Source organism: Anomaloglossus baeobatrachus, chromosome 5, assembly GCF_048569485.1.
Source record: "Anomaloglossus baeobatrachus isolate aAnoBae1 chromosome 5, aAnoBae1.hap1, whole genome shotgun sequence".
NCBI lineage: Eukaryota > Metazoa > Chordata > Amphibia > Anura > Aromobatidae > Anomaloglossus > Anomaloglossus baeobatrachus.
The window spans coordinates 124,447,191-124,463,637 of NC_134357.1; the positions used below are offsets into that span (position 1 = coordinate 124,447,191).

At 50.8% G+C, this 16,447-nt stretch overlaps 1 protein-coding gene across 3 annotated transcripts in view; it reads left to right on the top strand.

The window, feature by feature from the left end:
• SEC24C (SEC24 homolog C, COPII component) overlaps positions 1-16,447 on the top strand; it is a 130,361-nt gene that overhangs the window by 48,187 nt on the left and 65,727 nt on the right. For all 3 annotated transcript variants that reach the window (XM_075348840.1, XM_075348841.1, XM_075348842.1), the window contains one exon: positions 15,410-15,521. In XM_075348840.1, coding sequence (XP_075204955.1) covers positions 15,410-15,521 — 112 coding nt within the window. The remainder of the gene's footprint in view (positions 1-15,409; positions 15,522-16,447) is intronic.

A 16,447-nucleotide genomic window follows, 5' to 3' on the forward strand; every position in this document is an offset into this window, starting at 1 on the left:
TTTTGCTCCCCTTCTTCCAAGAGCCGTAACTTTTTTATTTTTCCGTCAATCTTGCCATATGAGGGCTTGTTTTTTGCGGGACAAGTTGTACTTTTAAATGAAACCATAAGTTTTACCATATGGTGTACTGGAAAACAGCAAAAAAATTCCAAGTGTGGAAAAACTGCAAAAAAAGTGTGATGGCACAATAGTTTTCGGGATGTTTTATTCACGGTGTTCACTATATGGTGAAACTGATGTGTGGGTATGATGCCTGATGTCGGTGCGAGTTTGTAGACACCAAACATGTATAGGTTTACTTGTATCCAAGGGGTTAAAAAAAAATTCACAAGTTTGTCCAATAAAAGTGGCACACGTTTTGCGCCATTTTCCGAACAACATAGCGTTCTCATTTTTTGGGATCTATGGCTGTGACAGCTTATTTTTTGCGTCTCGAGCTGTCGTTTCTAATGGTAGCATTTTTGCGCAGATGCTACGTTTTGATCGCCTGTTATTGCATTTTGCGTAAAACTTGCGGCGACCAAAAAACGTAATTTTTGCGTTTGGAATTTTTTGCCACTACACCGTTTACCAATCAGATTAATTATATTTTGATAGATCGGGCATTTCTGAACGCGGCGATACCAAATCTATATATATAATTGCCTTATTCTGTCTGTCTGTCTGTCTGTCTGTCTGTCTGTCTGTCTGTCTGTCTGTCATGCTCCAAAATTGTGTCCTTACGGTGACACAAAGCTGATTGGCCGCTGGGCTCGCCATGGCCCCGCCCCCCCACACGGATTGGCCGCTCACCCAGGCTGCGCCCCCACACGGATTGGCCAGCCGCTCGCCCAGGCTCCGCCCCCCCCACAGATTGGCCTCTCGCCCCGGCACCCTGCAGGCATTGGCAATTCAGCCACGCCACGCCCCGCCCCCCTCACGCAATGCACGTTAGCTCTGGCCCCACCCCCTCCCTCCCCCCGCGCATTTCTCTAACTGACACGGCTGTCACGGAGGTGAGTACGGTACTCCCTATCCCCCCCCAACCCCCCCCCCCCCCGGCCCCCGCTCCCAAAGGGGTGGTGTGGATACTCGCATGGTTACAAGCGCTGTCACGGAGGTGAGTACTGTACTCCCTCCCCCTCCCCCGGCCCCCGCTCCCACGGCAGTGGTGGGAGTGGTGTGGATACGTTGGTAACCATGCTCGCATGGTTACAAGCCCATCAAGGTCCTGCTGCGCCGGAAGGTCCACACGCACACACACAAACATACACACACATCAGATCACACTCACACTCACTCTCATACACACCTCACACACACCTCACATCGCATCCACATACTCACGACATCCTGGGATATCGCTTGCTTCTCGGCGGCGAAAATGTGCTGTTGTGATCTTCCAGGACCTGACGGAGGATCACATGGCCAGAAGCATGTGATATCCCCGGATGTTGTGAGTATGAGCGCGTAAGTGCGATATCGTCAGTGTCTGTGTGTGTGAGTGGATGCGATCGGGTGTGTGTGAGTGGATGCGATCGGGTGTGTGTGAGTGGATGCGATCGGGTGTGTGTGTGAGTGGATGCGATCGGGTGTGTGTGTGAGTGGATGCGATCGGGTGTGTGTGTGAGTGGATGCGATCGGGTGTGTGTGTGAGTGAATGCGATCGGGTGTGTGTGTGAGTGGATGCGATCGGGTGTGTGTGAGTGGATGCGATCGGGTGTGTGTGAGTGGATGCGATCGGGTGTGTGTGTGAGTGGATGCGATCGGGTGTGTGTGTGAGTGGATGCGATCGGGTGTGTGTGTGAGTGGATGCGATCGGGTGTGTGTGTGAGTGGATGCGATCGGGTGTGTGTGTGAGTGGATGCGATCGGGTGTGTGTGTGAGTGGATGCGATCGGGTGTGTGTGTGAGTGGATGCGATCGGGTGTGTGTGTGAGTGGATGCGATCGGGTGTGTGTGTGAGTGCATGCGATCGGGTGTGTGAGTGTCGGCAGAGGAGCAGGGCGTGCTGGAGGAGGCTGGGAGCAGAGAGGCTGATCATGGGGAAGAGGGAAATGCTGATGCTGAAGGAGGCTGGGATGGGAAAGCTGGGAAGAAGGAGGCTGGGAGGAGAGAGGCTGATCCTAGGGAAGGCTGGGGAGAGGAGGCTGATGCTGAGGGAGGCTGGAAGGAGAGAGGCTGATGCTGAGGGAGGCTGGGACGAGGGAGGCTGATGCTTAGGGAAGCTGATGCTGGAGGAGGCTGGAAGAACAGAGGCTGATGCTGGTGGAGGCTGATGCTTGGGGAGGCTGATGCTGGGAGAGACTGGGACAGGAAGGCTGATGCTGAGGGAGGCTGGGAGAGGGAGGCTGGGAGGAAGGAGGCTGGGAGGAGAGAGGCTGATCCTTGGGAAGGCTGGGAAAGGGAGGCTGATGCTGAGGGAGGCTGGAAGGAGAGAGCCTGATGCTAGGGACAGAGACGCTGATGCTGGGAGGAGAGAGGCTGATGCTGTGGGCAGAGAGGCTGATGATGCGGGTAGAGAGGCTGATGCTGGCGCAGCATGGCGGATGGAGCACGTTTGGTAATGCGCAGCATGGCGGATGGAGCACGTTTGGGAGTGCGCAGCATGGCGGATGGAGTACGTTTGGGAGTGCGCAGCATGGCGGATGGAGCACGTTTGGGAGTGCGCAGCATGGCGGATGGAGCACGTTTGGGAGTGCGCAGCATGGCGGATGCAGCACGATGGCGAGTGCGGAGTATGGCGGATGGAGCATGTTTGGGAGTGCGCAGCATGGCGGATGGACCACGTTTGGGAGTGCGCAGCATGGCGGATGGAGCACGTTTGAGAGTGCGCAGCATAGGAGATGGAGCACGATGGGGGGTGCGCAGCATAGGGGATGGAGCACGATAGGGAGTGCACTGCATGGGGGATGGAGCACGATGAGGAGTGCCCAGCATGGCGGATGGAGCACGTTTAGGAGTGCGCAGCATGGCGGATGGAGCACGTTTGGGAGTGCGCGGCATGGCGGATGGAGCACGTTTGGGAGTGCGCAGCATAGATGATGGAGCACGATGGGGGGTGCGCAGCATAGGGAATAGAGCACGATGGGGAGTGCGCTGCATGGGGCATGGAGCACGATGGGGAGTGTGGAGTATGGCGGATGGAGCACGTTTGGGAGTGCGCAGCATGGTGGATGGAGCACATTTGGGAGTGCGCAGCATGGCGGATGGAGCACGTTTAGGAGTGCGCAGCATGGGAGATGGAGCACGATGGGGAGTGCGCAGCGTGGCGGATGGAGCACGATGGGGAGTGCGCAGCATGGGGAATGGAGCACGATGGGGAGTGCGCAGCATGGCGGATGGAGCACGTTTGGGAGTGCGCAGCATGGCGGATGGAGCACGTTTGGGAGTGCGCAGGATGGGAGATGTAGCACGATGAGGGGTGCGCAGCATAGGGGATGGAGCACGATGGAGAGTGCACACCTCCCCCCAACACACACACACACGCGCGCGCGCGCACTGCACAACACACCACACACACACACTGGAAACCACAAACAACTGCCCTACACAGACACCCACACACAGACAACGCTGCACACACAAATATACGCACATACCGCACATATATATATAACAAAAATCATACATGAACTACACAATACGTAAATTCTAGAATACCCGATGCGTAGAATCGGGCCACCTTCTAGTATGTGTATATTTATTTATTTTTTAACCCTTTAATTTTCAATGGGGGAAAAGGGGGGTGATTTGAACTTTTTAGTTTTTTTTTTTGTTTTTGTTTTTTATTTTACTAGTCCCCCTAGGGGGCTATAGCGATCAGCAATCTGATCGCTCTTATCTATCTGCTGATCACAGCAATACAGCTGTAAACAGCAGATTCAGTCACTTTCTGTTTCTCTCTGCTCGCGGCTGAGGGAAAACGAAAGTGAAACTTCATAGCTGCAGGCGTCATCACATGACCCTGTGCTACGATGGCAACCACCGAAAGTCACGTGATCACGCACGTGACTTCCGGTGGGGGCGGCGGTAAGTAAAAAACATGGCCGCGTGCATATAGATCTTGCTGCCAGACTTTGGCAGCGAGATTTAATGGGTTAATGGCCGCGGGTGGAAGCGATTCCACCCGCGGCTAGCAGGCACACGTCAGCTGTTGAAAACAGCTGATGTGTGCCGACCGCCGCCGCCTGCCCGCGGAAGGGGGCGGGGCTTAACGGGACACGCTCCATGACGAATATATCCGTCCATGGTCGTGAAGGGGTTAAATGTATTGGTAGACGGTCTGCACTCCTCCCTGCAGAATGCTAACATATGTACTGACGCACCACAGACTTGTGTGATGACCTGACAGCTTTCAGCTCTCCTCCAGCAGTTAGTGTGGGGGGAGGGGCAGTATTTTAAAGTTGAGTCTTATTACAAACACTTCCAGCCGGGTACAAATAGGTAGCTGGGGGTTGGGGGCAGCTCGTACCTGCCTGCTGTACCCGGCTAGCATACAAAAATATGGCGAAGCCCATGTCATTTTTTGGGGGGGGGCAAAGAAATCCTGCATACAGTCCTGGAAGGAGGATGCTGAGCCTTGTAGTTCGGCAGCTGCTGTCTGCTCTCCTGCATCCACTAGTGCAGAGGTCCCCAACTCCAGTCCTGAAGGCCCACTAACAGTGCAGGTTTTTGGGATTTCCTTAGTATTGCACAGGTGTTAATGAAATTACCTGCCCAGGTGCTGGTTCCAACAGCAGTGCAATGCAAAGGAAATCCTGAAAACATGCACTGTTGGTGTGCCTTGAGGACTGGAGTTGGGAACCCTGCACTAGTGGATGGAGTATGCTGAGCCTTGTATGTCTGCTCCCCCTGCCTCTCCCTCCAGCATACAGTCCTGGATGGAGCATGCTGAGCCTTGTAGTTCTGCAGCTGTCTGCTCTCCTGCATACACTAGGGGAGAATGAAGAACATATTGAAGAAAGAAATGACATCAGACCTTCTTTTTTTTTTTTTTCTTTTCAACAATCTTTAATGGCAATGTTCACTGATAAAAAAAATGCAGCAAAAAACGCATGCGTTTTTGTCACGTTTTTTTTGCCAGGGGTGCGTTTTTGTGCGTTTTTTGTGTCCTAAAACGCACAAAAACGCAGCGTAAAAAAAACGCAGTGTGTGAACTTAGTCTAAAGCTAAGAACAGGCTCAGTGGGAGACATAATGACAGTCTTCTCACAGTGTAGTGATTACATGTGCTGGAAGACGGCAGACCTCAGGGTGGTTAACAGCTTTCATCTCCAGCAGTCCATGTGGGAAGAGGGGGGCAGTACAACAGATTTACGCTTGCTTTGGCAATGCTAATGTGTATTCGGTCCTGCCAGTAAAGTTCATTTGAGGAGCGCTATTAGTAGTGTTTGAGATTTAACATTTCCAGCATTGCCCTTCTCCCCGCACTTACTGCCAGAGATGAGGGCTGAAAGCTGTTCCCCACACTCGGGTCTGCTGTTCTCCAGCACAGGTCATCAGTCTGCAGTGAGGAGAGCAGACTGTTTCTCAGTGCTAGTCTGGGGGGGGGGGGAGAGTTTCTTTTCTCAGTGTGTTGCTGTCTGCTTATGAATTGAATTGAAAATTTGGTGACAGGTCCTTTAATGAAATTACGTCTCAGCTGTCAGTGTTAATCCCATCCGGCTGACGCGGGCAGATCGTGCGGGGGTGATCCGTGCATATGTCAGCTGGTTTGTACAGCTGACGTGTCCCTAGCAGGCATGAGCAAATCCGCCATCCACCCGTACCTGTTAACTCCTTAAATGTTGCTGTCAAAATGAGACCGTGCCATTAAAATTGCGGTTGTAGTTCGTTTACTCACTGCCTGAAACCGGAAGTCATGTGACATGATCAAGTGGGTCCGATGGCTGTCATGGTAGCACAGGGTCATGTGATGACTCCTGTAGCTCACATGCCTCACTCCCTGTTTCACCCGTCCGAGAGCTGTGTGAGACAGGAGATGAGCATATCTGGTGTTCACATCTGTGTAGCTGTGATCAGATATACAGCACCATGGAACATATGTTATGGACCACCACAGGGAAATGGCTAGACACGTGTGAACACAGAAAAAGTTGCATACAATACAACAATGATAAGAATGTGCATGAAAGCAAAATTGCGGTGTAACAACACCCACACTGAGGTGAACACATGCACTAGAAAATAAACACAAAGGATCATATGCTGATACAAATAAAGTACCATAAATACCATACCCTTTAGGGATCAAACAAAAAAAGTCCATAAGAAACAAGTCCCAGGCACAAGGTGATATAACCATAAGGAAGGAACCTGAACTTATGGTTATATCCTCAAAGAAAATGGGGCCTCATTTCACCTTGTGCCTGGCTGGAATCAAAATATAGGGAGGCCCTTTTTTTAATTATTTCATGAATTTCATTTTCAAAAAAACTTGGGATTCGCCCAATTTTTGTATCCAGCCAAGTACAACTAGGCAGCTGGGGCCTGGAATCCGCAGCACAGGGTGGCCCAAGCTTTCCGCCCCCCCCACTGCGAATTGCAGTCTGCAGCCGCCCCAGAAAATGGCGTTTTCATAGAAGTGTCATCTTCTGGCGCTGTTCCAACTCTTAAGCGGCCCTGGTGGCGGGTGGCACGCTGGGTAATAAGGGGTTAATAGCAGCTTTTGTTTTACCAGCTGATATAAAGCCCGAGATTCTTAATGTCAGGCCAAGTTTAACCCGACCATTAATATCGCCAATAAAGGGTTAAAAAAGACACCACACAGAAAAAATACTTTATTAGAAATAAATACACAGACACACTTAGGTACTCCATGTTTATTACCCCCTCTCACCCCTCCACGATCCTGGTCTTCTGTCTTCTTCAACCTGGCGCTGGCACGGTATTTTGTCGGCTGCACGGTTTCCTCCAATCAGCTGTTCTCCTCTTCTGTTGTAACCGCGCGTGCTCTCGCGGTCACAAGAGAGCAGAGGATGCGAGAGCGCATGCACCACCCTCTTTGTCGGAAGATTAGAACAGCAGGGGATTAGGTGGGCTTCAGAAACATGGCGCCAGAGATGAGCGCTATGCGCAGGCACCAACTCATACGTCATGTTATTGAAAAGAAAAATTAGCATAGAGCAGCCAGAGAGAGGAAGGAACAGGTGGGGGGCGTGAAGGCGGGAATCATGTGCATAACCCACCCGGATATTATCTGCTTAGTGCAGCTGTCAGTCAAAAAGCTGCCGAATTTTTAAACTTCACTTTTTTGGATTTCAAAACCTAAACATCTGAGCTGACCACTAATGGTATGTAGATAATCAGCCTGATAGTGCCAGTACTGCACTGGCTATACCTTGTATACCAAAATCCTGATGATTGGTTCCCTATAAAGGATATAGCGCTATAATTTACATCACTTCGTCGTTACGAGGTTAAGAAGTAACATTTGTGACATTTTTTCCTTTTTTGAATATTGTTCATTTATGAATTATTTTTCTTTTACTCTATTAACGGTTATGTGACTGGATACCAGATTAACAGTCACTTTTTGGTGTGGGCACAGTATTTGTATTCCTAATACTTGCTTTATATACGGTGTAGTTATGTGACTATAACAACCATCAAGCTTGCTCTGAAGACAACAATTTGGATCTGCTACAAGATGTTACTTGTCACTAGCAAATGCTTTATTGTTGCTGCCAAAAGGCGTTAGCCAGCTTTCCCCAATATGACATTGATGACCTAGTTACCTGTGTTATCTCCTCATCAGAGATACTTGATCTAGTCATCCCCGGTCATCCTCAGCGGTTTCCGTGTTGCCAGCCTTAGCAGACTATTCGGATGTATACCCTGCTAAATATTTATAGATTTGTTTGTGATTCACAAGGGCACATCCTACAGCGCTTACTGTCACAAATATGGGGAAATACAGTACAGACCAAAAGTTTAGACACACCTTCTTATTCAGAGTTTTCTTTATTTTCATGACTCTGAAAATTGTAGATTCACATTGAAGGCATCAAAACTATGAATTAACACATGTGGAATGAAATACTTACCAAACAGTGTGAAACAACTGAAAATATGTCTTCTATTCTAGGTTCTTCAAAGTAGCCACCTTTTGCTTTGATTACTGCTTTGCACACTCTTGGCATTCTCTTGATGAGCTTCAAGAGGTAGTCACAGGAAATAGTTTTCCAACAGTCTTGAAGGAGTTCCCAGAGATGCTTAGCACTTGTTGGCCCTTTTTCCTTCACTCTGTGGTTCAGCTCACCCCAAACCATCTCGATTGGGTTCAGGTCTGGTGACTGTGGAGGCCAGGTCATCTGGCGTAGCACCCCATCACTCTCCTTTCTCTTGAAAAATAAATGATGGTCTAACTAAACGCTAACCGGATGTAATAGCATGCCGCTACAAGATGCTGTGGTAGGCATGCTGGTTCTGTATGCCTTCAATTTTGAATAAATCCCCAACCGTGTCACCAGCAAAGCACCATCGCACCTCCTCCTCCATGCTTCACGGTGGGAACCAGCCATGCAGAGTCCATCCGTTCACCTTTTCTGCATTGCACAAAGACATGGTGGTTGGATCCAAAGATCTCAAATTTGGACTCATCAGACCAAAACACAGATTTCCACTGGTCTAATGTCCGTTCCTTGTGTTCTTTAGCCCAAACAAGTCTCTTCTGCTCGTTGCCTGTCCTTAGCAGTGGTTTCCTAGCAGCTATGTTACCATGAAGGCCTGCTGCACAAAGTCTCCTCTTAACAGTTGTTCTAGAGATGTGTCTGCTGCTAGAACTGTGTGGCATTGACCTGGTCTCTAATCTGAGCTGCTGTTAACCTGCGATTTCTGAGGCTGGTGACTCTGATAAAACTTATCCTCCGCAACAGAGGTGACTCTTTGTCCTCCTTTCCTGGGGCGGTCCTCATGTGAGCCAGTTTCTTTGTAGTGTTTTGATGGTTTTTGCCACTGCACTTGGGCACACTTTCAAAGTTTTCCCAATTTTTCGGACTGACCGACCTTCATTTCTTAAAGTAATGATGGCCACTCGTTTTTCTTTACTTGGCTGCTATTTTCTTGCCATAATACAAATTCTAACAGTCTGTTCAGTAGGACTGTCAGCTGTGTATCCACCAGACGTCTGCACAACACAACTGATGGTCCCAACTCCATTTATAAGGCAAAAAATCCCACTTATTAAACCTGACAGGGCACACCTGTGAAGTGAAGACCATTTCCGGTGACTACCTTTTGAAGCTCATCAAGAGAATGCCAAGAGTGTGCAAAGCAGTAATCAAAGCAAAAGGTGGCTACTTTGAAGAACCTAGAATATAAGACATATTTTTCCAGCACCCATGACGGCACCACGAGAGAGGGGATCCGCCCTTCAAGGACAGGAAACCTCCAGAATAAAAAGGGGCGGCACCTCTCCCCGCATCAGTTGGTTTCCTGTCCTTGAACAGGGAGCCTCCAGAGATCCACTAGATCAAAGAGGTCCTGATGGGCCAAAGATTCAAGTCCGGCGCCCGGCCGGCCGACTCTGGCAGCGGCACGGGTCCTGCTGCGGTCGGCCGAGGTGCTGTGGAGCTGCCGCAGCGGACCCATGGGGGTCAGGACTGCGTACAGCGCGCCCGATAGGAGCGCCAGGTGCCTGCGGGGACCAGGTAAGTCCGGTCGGTGGGAGGCTTCTGCCGGGGAACTGACCGCAGGGCTCTCCCGTCGCAGCGTACCCACGGGGGTCCTGTCTGCACGCGGGCTCCTTCCCTCCCTGCTCCCGCCACCCCCTCTCCTTACCACGCGTACCGGCACCAGAGGCCGGGATAAGGGTGGCTGCTGCTGCGATCCCTGCAGGGCGTCCTCGTGGCGGCAGATGATGTGGCGCTTCCGGGGAAGGAGCGCCATGTTGTGTGTGGCGAAGGGGATGTCCGGGCTGTGCGCATGCGCAGCGCGCTTTTTCCTATTGGACGCACGGATGGGTCGTCATCCGTCGGAAGTAGGGGGCGGAGTCGCCAGGGTTTCTTTGAAAATCAGAGCGGCAATTTTCTCTATGGTGCCTGTGCTCTGTTACAATGACGGACAAGCAGTCAGCTGCGTCTCCTTCGCCTCCCTCCTCCCCAAAACCTCCCTCTGATCATGATACTGCCTCCCTGAAGCGGCAGCAGAAGGGTGGCAAGGATGACAGTGTCACCGGCTCAGGGGTCAAGCGTGGGGTGACTGATGACCGGTCCTCCAAGCGGAAGGACCCTGACTCTCCTGACAGAAGACGGCCCTCTAAAGGAGGGAAGTCAGATGATGGCCCTGCTGACCCGGTATAGCCTTTTGCATCGGTGGGTGAGTGCGACTCATGAGTTCCGCTTCTAATGGCGGTCGTCTTGTCTATGTTTTTTTATAGGATCGCAGTAAACCTAAAAAGTGTTTATCAAAATCCAGACATAAGGAATGTGCCTTGTGCTGTAAAGAACTTTCTGGTTCCTGGACTAAGAGACTGTGCAAAGGCTGCATTCAGCAGACTTTGTCGGAGGAACAGCCAGAATGTGCCTCCGATCTCCGGTCCCTCATACGGGAAGAGGTCAGGGACTCCCTCCGATCCCTGTCTGGAGCACAGAGTGCTGGGGGTTCTCGGCCCCCTTCGCCTACCCACGAGGACTCTGATAGGTCTGATGGGGAATGTGATTCCTCTGGCTCTACTTCCCGCTCCTCCTCTGATAGCGACTCAGGGCGTCGCCAGTGCTTCCCACTCGAAAATATGAAGAAGTTAGTTAAGGCGGTGAGGACCACCATGGGCCTCCCGGATGAGAAACCTGAAAAATCTATCCAGGATAGGATGTTCGGGGGCATGGAGCAGAAAAAACGACGCTCCTTCCCGGTGGTGGATAAAATACAAGCCTTAATTGCCCGGGAATGGAAGAGACCTGATAAGAAGCATTCCCTTCCAGGCGCCTTTAAGAGAAAATATCCGTTTGAGGAGGCCTCCTGCTCCACATGGGATAAGGCGCCAAAATTGGATGTGGCTGTCGCTAAGGCGTCCAAAAAGTTTGCCTTGCCATTTGAGGACATGGGCTCCTTGAAAGACCCGTTAGATAAGAAAGCTGATCACTTCCTAAAGAATGCCTGGGAAGCTTCTGCCGGAGGACTGAGACCCGCCATTGCGGCTACCTGTACGGCTAGATCCCTGACTATATGGATTGACGAACTGGAAGACCAGTTTAGATCACGAGCACCTAAGGAGGAGATTGCTTCCTCCCTCTCCAAGTTGCGGGGTGCGGCGGCCTTCCTTGCGGACTCCACTAAGTTGGCTGCGAAGTCAGCGTCCCTCTCCAATGCGGCTAGAAGAGCTCTCTGGCTGAAATGCTGGCCGGGGGATCTGCAAACTAAGTCTAAACTCTGCAATATCCCTTGTCAAGGTGAATATCTGTTCGGGCCGGTACTGGATAACATCCTGGAAAAAGCTAGCGACAAGAAGGGCGGCTTTCCCTTTCCATCGTTTCCTTCTTCACGGAGGTCCTTTCGGAGGAAGCCAGTTCGCCGCCCCACCCGGCCACGGGATCGGAATACCTGGTCCGATAGAAAGAATCAGGGAAAGGGGTTCATGTTCAAGGGCCCCTCAAAAGATCAGAATAAGTCGTCCAAGTGACTCGCTTTCCCAGGTCGGAGGGAGGCTCTCTCAGTTCCTTCCGGCTTGGGAAAGGATTTCATCCAGTGCATGGATACTGGCCCTTATACGCTCCGGCCTCCGGCTCCCCTTCCTTCGGCCTCCTCCTCCCCGATTCCTGGTTACCCCTCTGCGTCGTTCTCCAGCGGTACTGCTGGCTTTGGAAGCAGAGGTCCGTCACCTCCTCTTCAAGAGGGTTCTAGTGGAAGTTCCCGCAAGGGAACAAGGAGAAGGATTCTATTCCACCCTCTTTCTGGTAGGGAAGCCCGACGGTTCCTATCGCACAATCATCAACCTGAAAGCCCTCAACCGGTTCCTTCAAATAGACAGCTTCAAGATGGAGTCTGTGCGGTCCATAGTGAAATATCTGTATCCCCACTGTCACATGGCTGTCATAGACTTGCGCGATGCATATTATCATGTCCCAATCCACTCTCTCTTCCAATGCTTCCTCAGAATAGCCCTCCACATGGACGGTCGGGTCTGCCATTTTCAATACAAAGCCCTCCCCTTCGGTTTGGCCATCGCCCCGAGAATTTTTACAAAGATAATAGCAGAAATGTCAGCATATCTGCGTCAGAGAGAGGTCCTTCTGATTCCTTATCTGGACGACTTCTTGATTGTGGGCGCCTCAGCTCTCCATTGTGCGGCCCTTCTCCGGCAGGTGCAAGCTTCCCTGCGGGAGTTGGGCTGGTTGATCAACGAGGAAAAGTCCAGATTAATCCCATCCAAGGTTCAGCTGTGTCTGGGACTCACTTGGGACTCCAACACTCAGCTTTGTCGGTTGCCTCCTTCCAAAGTGGAAGCCCTCCAGACCCAGATAGACCGGACTCTGAGGCACCGGCGTATGTCTCTCCGGGGTGCGATGTCCCTCCTGGGCTCCCTGACTGCGGCCATCCCGGCCGTCCGATGGGCTCAGACACACAACAGGGTCCTGCAGTGGAATATCTTACAGCATCAGACCGCTCACGGGGACCATCTGGACAGACTCATTATTCTCGACCATCGCACATTGCAGTCCCTCTATTGGTGGCTAGATCCGGTCCACTTGGGCAGAGGGGTGCCTTGGAGGGCGCCAGAGCCCGTGGTGGTAACCACCGACGCCAGTCTCTACGGTTGGGGGGCACACTTGGACACTCATTTCATTCAGGGACGATGGTCTGGAGAAGAAGCTCAAAATTCCTCGAATACAAGGGAATTGCTGGCGGTGAAAAAGGCGTTAGGTCGTTTCCTGCCGTTGTTACGGGGTCGCCATGTGAAAGTTCTGTCGGACAACCAAGCGACAGTAGCATATCTCAACCACCAGGGGGGTACTCGCTCCAGACACCTCATGTCCGTCACAAGCAGGATCATGTCTCGGGCAGAGGCTCATCTGGGTTCCCTGTCGTCAGTGCACATCCGAGGGAAGGAGAACGATTTGGCGGACTTTCTCAGTCGCACCCAGTTTCACCAAGGCGAATGGTCTCTAAATCAGTCCGTTTTCGACCGGATAACGGAGATGTGGGGGGTTCCCGAGATAGACCTCTTTGCAACACGAACCAACAGGAAGGTTCCCCGATTCTGTTCCCTGGATCCGAGGGATCGTCCCCACTCGGTGGACGCACTATTGCTCAATTGGGACTTCCGCCTCGCATATGCCTTCCCTCCACTCATCCTCCTCCCTGCAGTGCTCAGGAAGATACGGGAGGATCAAGCAGTCGTGATTCTCATAGCACCCTTTTGGCCAAAGAGGCCTTGGTTTTATTGGCTGACGCATCTGTCCATCACCGATCCGTGGGTTCTCCCGGACTTACCGGATCTCCTATCCCAGGGTCCAGCCTTCCACCCGCAGCACACCAGGTTGCATCTGACGGCGTGGCTCTTGAGCAGTCGCTGTTAGGCAATAAGGGGTTTTCTCAGGGTCTGATCTCCACCTTGATGCAGTGCAGAAAGCCTGTCACTACTCGCATTTATGGGCGCATTTGGGCCAAATTCCTGACCTCTATGGGTGCGGATCCTGCTAAACCACCCTCTGTCCCGGTTGTCCTGGAATTTCTCCAGAGGGGTTGGGAACTGGGTCTATCAGTTAGTACCCTTAAGGTGCAAATCTCCGCACTGAGCGCCTTGTATAACCATGCCCTGGCCGGAGATCCCTGGGTGTCTAGGTTCGTTAGGTCCTGTGCTAGGTCTAAGCCTCGGGGAACCATGCCACTACCGTACTGGGACCTTAACTTGGTCCTTTCAGCTTTAACACGGCCCCCATTTGAGCCCTTAGATTCTATCTCTCTCAAGCATCTGTCCCTTAAGACGATTCTCCTGGTCGCCCTCACTTCTGCCCGTAGGGTTAGTGACCTTCAGGCCTTATCTATTTCTCCTCCGTATACCCAGTTTTTTGATGACCGAGTAGTTTTACGAACTGACCCTGCCTATTTGCCGAAGGTGCATTCCCACTTCCATAGGTCACAAGAAATAGTGCTCCCCTCTTTTTATGCCAACCCTTCTACTCCGGAGGAGATGGGATGGCACTGCCTGGATGTTAGGCGTTGTCTTCAACGGTATCTGTTGGTCACCTCGGATGGGAGGAGGGATAAGTCTCTGTTTGTAGTCTTCCAGGGTTGTAGAAAGGGACTTAAGGCTTCTAAATCCACCTTGGCGAGGTGGATCAGGGATGCCATCTCGGTTGCCTACACGGCCGGGGGGGAAGCCGTACCTCCTGGTTTGAAGGCACACTCCACGCGAGCGATGGCATCTTCCTGGGCGGAGAGGTCGGAGGTCTCCATCGAGCAGATATGTAAGGCGGCAACCTGGTCTTCTCCGTCCACCTTTTTTAATCACTATCGCCTTGATTTGTCGTCCACCGACATCACCTTTGGGAGGCGGGTTCTGCAAACTGTTGTCCCTCCCTAGGTCTTCCTCTCTGTAATTCTCTCGTGGTGCCGTCATGGGTGCTGGAAAAATATGTAATTACTTACCGGTAATGTGTTTTTTCTGAACCCATGACGGCACCCTTACATTCCCTCCCTGCACTGGGGGGTTGCTAGTTTGCTTCCCTTTTCACTCCTCTTCACTGGGCGGTTATGGTGGCGGGATATGTTTTTAACGATGTTCCTTGTTTCGGAGGTCCTGTTATGCTCGGTAATCAATTGATGCGGGGAGAGGTGCCGCCCCTTTTTATTCTGGAGGTTTCCTGTCCTTGAAGGGCGGATCCCCTCTCTCGTGGTGCCGTCATGGGTTCAGAAAAAACACATTACCGGTAAGTAATTACGTATTTTCAGTTGTTTCACACTTTTTGTTAAGTATTTCATTCCACATGTGTTAATTCATAGTTTTGATGCCTTCAATGTGAACCTACAATGTTCAGAGTCATGAAAATAAAGAAAACTTTGAGAAGGTGTCCAAACGTTTGGTCTGTACTGTACTTAAACGCCGCCTTTTAGACGCTGCAAAAATATGCAGCATCAAGAACTCGAGTAACACTCACCGTGGGCACGTAGCCTTGAACTTGTGTGGTGTGTGAGGACCTGACCTCTTGGAGTTTGCAGATAATTTTCTTGCCAGTATAAAAACTTTCTATCTCCTAGAGTATTTTCATGTTTCTTGACGCTTTGGCTTTTTCATAAGGACTTTATTTTTCCATTAAAGTTTTCCATACTTTTCCAAATATTAGATTTTGCATGTGGTCTAGAGTTCTGAGATCTCACCATCGTATGTGGCATAGTGATAGTGAGCTCATCACATCTTGTACTATCCCTGATTAATAACTCCTCCTTTCTGCAGTGAACTATTTCTTAATCTACTTTCTTTCTGCTTAGATCCAGGTAATAGAAGATGATCGGACTAACAGGACTTCTGAGCCTTTTATCACCGGCCTGAGGGGGCAAGTTCCACCACTTGTTACTACCAACTTCCTGGTCAAAGATCAAGGTACACTTGGCTTGTAATTGTATACAAATCGCTTCTGGTTCTTTTATTGCCAAATTCTAATTTTAATAGAAGTATTGCTTCACTTTATTTTACCTGACTGACTGCAATGCCGCCAGTATCCGTGGTGTCTGCCGTACGTTACACCACGTTGTGGACGACTGATCTATGTGCCAGTAATATAGCGCTGCGCTGTGAAGCTGTCTGATTACCGGATTTTTCTGATTATAAGACGCACTTTTTCTCCCAAAAATTTGGGAGGATAATGAGGGGTGCGTCTTATAATCCGAATGTAGCTTACCAGGAGGGGTGGTGAGGGGTCACAGGAGGCAGGGGCAATGTTGCAGGCTGAGGCAGGAGCCGCCATTCCAAAAATGTCGGCGGTGCGGGCTTCAAAAAATGGTGCCAGAAGTCGGCGCAGATGGAGCTCTCGCCTCAAGATCTCATCTGCGCACGCTCATTGAAAATGGCGCACGGAGGTGGCTCATGTGCAGATGAGATCTCTGCTTCCTTTTGAGCCAAGAGCTCTATCTGCATACACACAGACTCCGGGCGGTTTCTTTGAAGCCCGCACCGCCGACAGTTTCTGGATGCTCCTCCTACCTGACAGTGCCTGCAGCGAGTATCTGGGACACCCGCTGCATCTCCCTACTCCACCACTGCCCCTGCCTCCTGTAATAATGAGTAGAGGGATAATTGTAACACCTCCTGCCTTTTCAACATACATTCTAGTGTACATACTACATTTTCTTTTTTGTTTCTGTGTAAAATCAATACTAATAGATAATAAACTTCTCAACATGGCAATTTTCCGTTTGGTTTGCTTCTTTCTCCTCTTCTTTCAAGAACCATAACTTTATTTTTATGTCCATGTAGACATATAAGGCTTGTGGTTTGTTTGTTTATTTAGATTTTTTGTTTGCAGGATG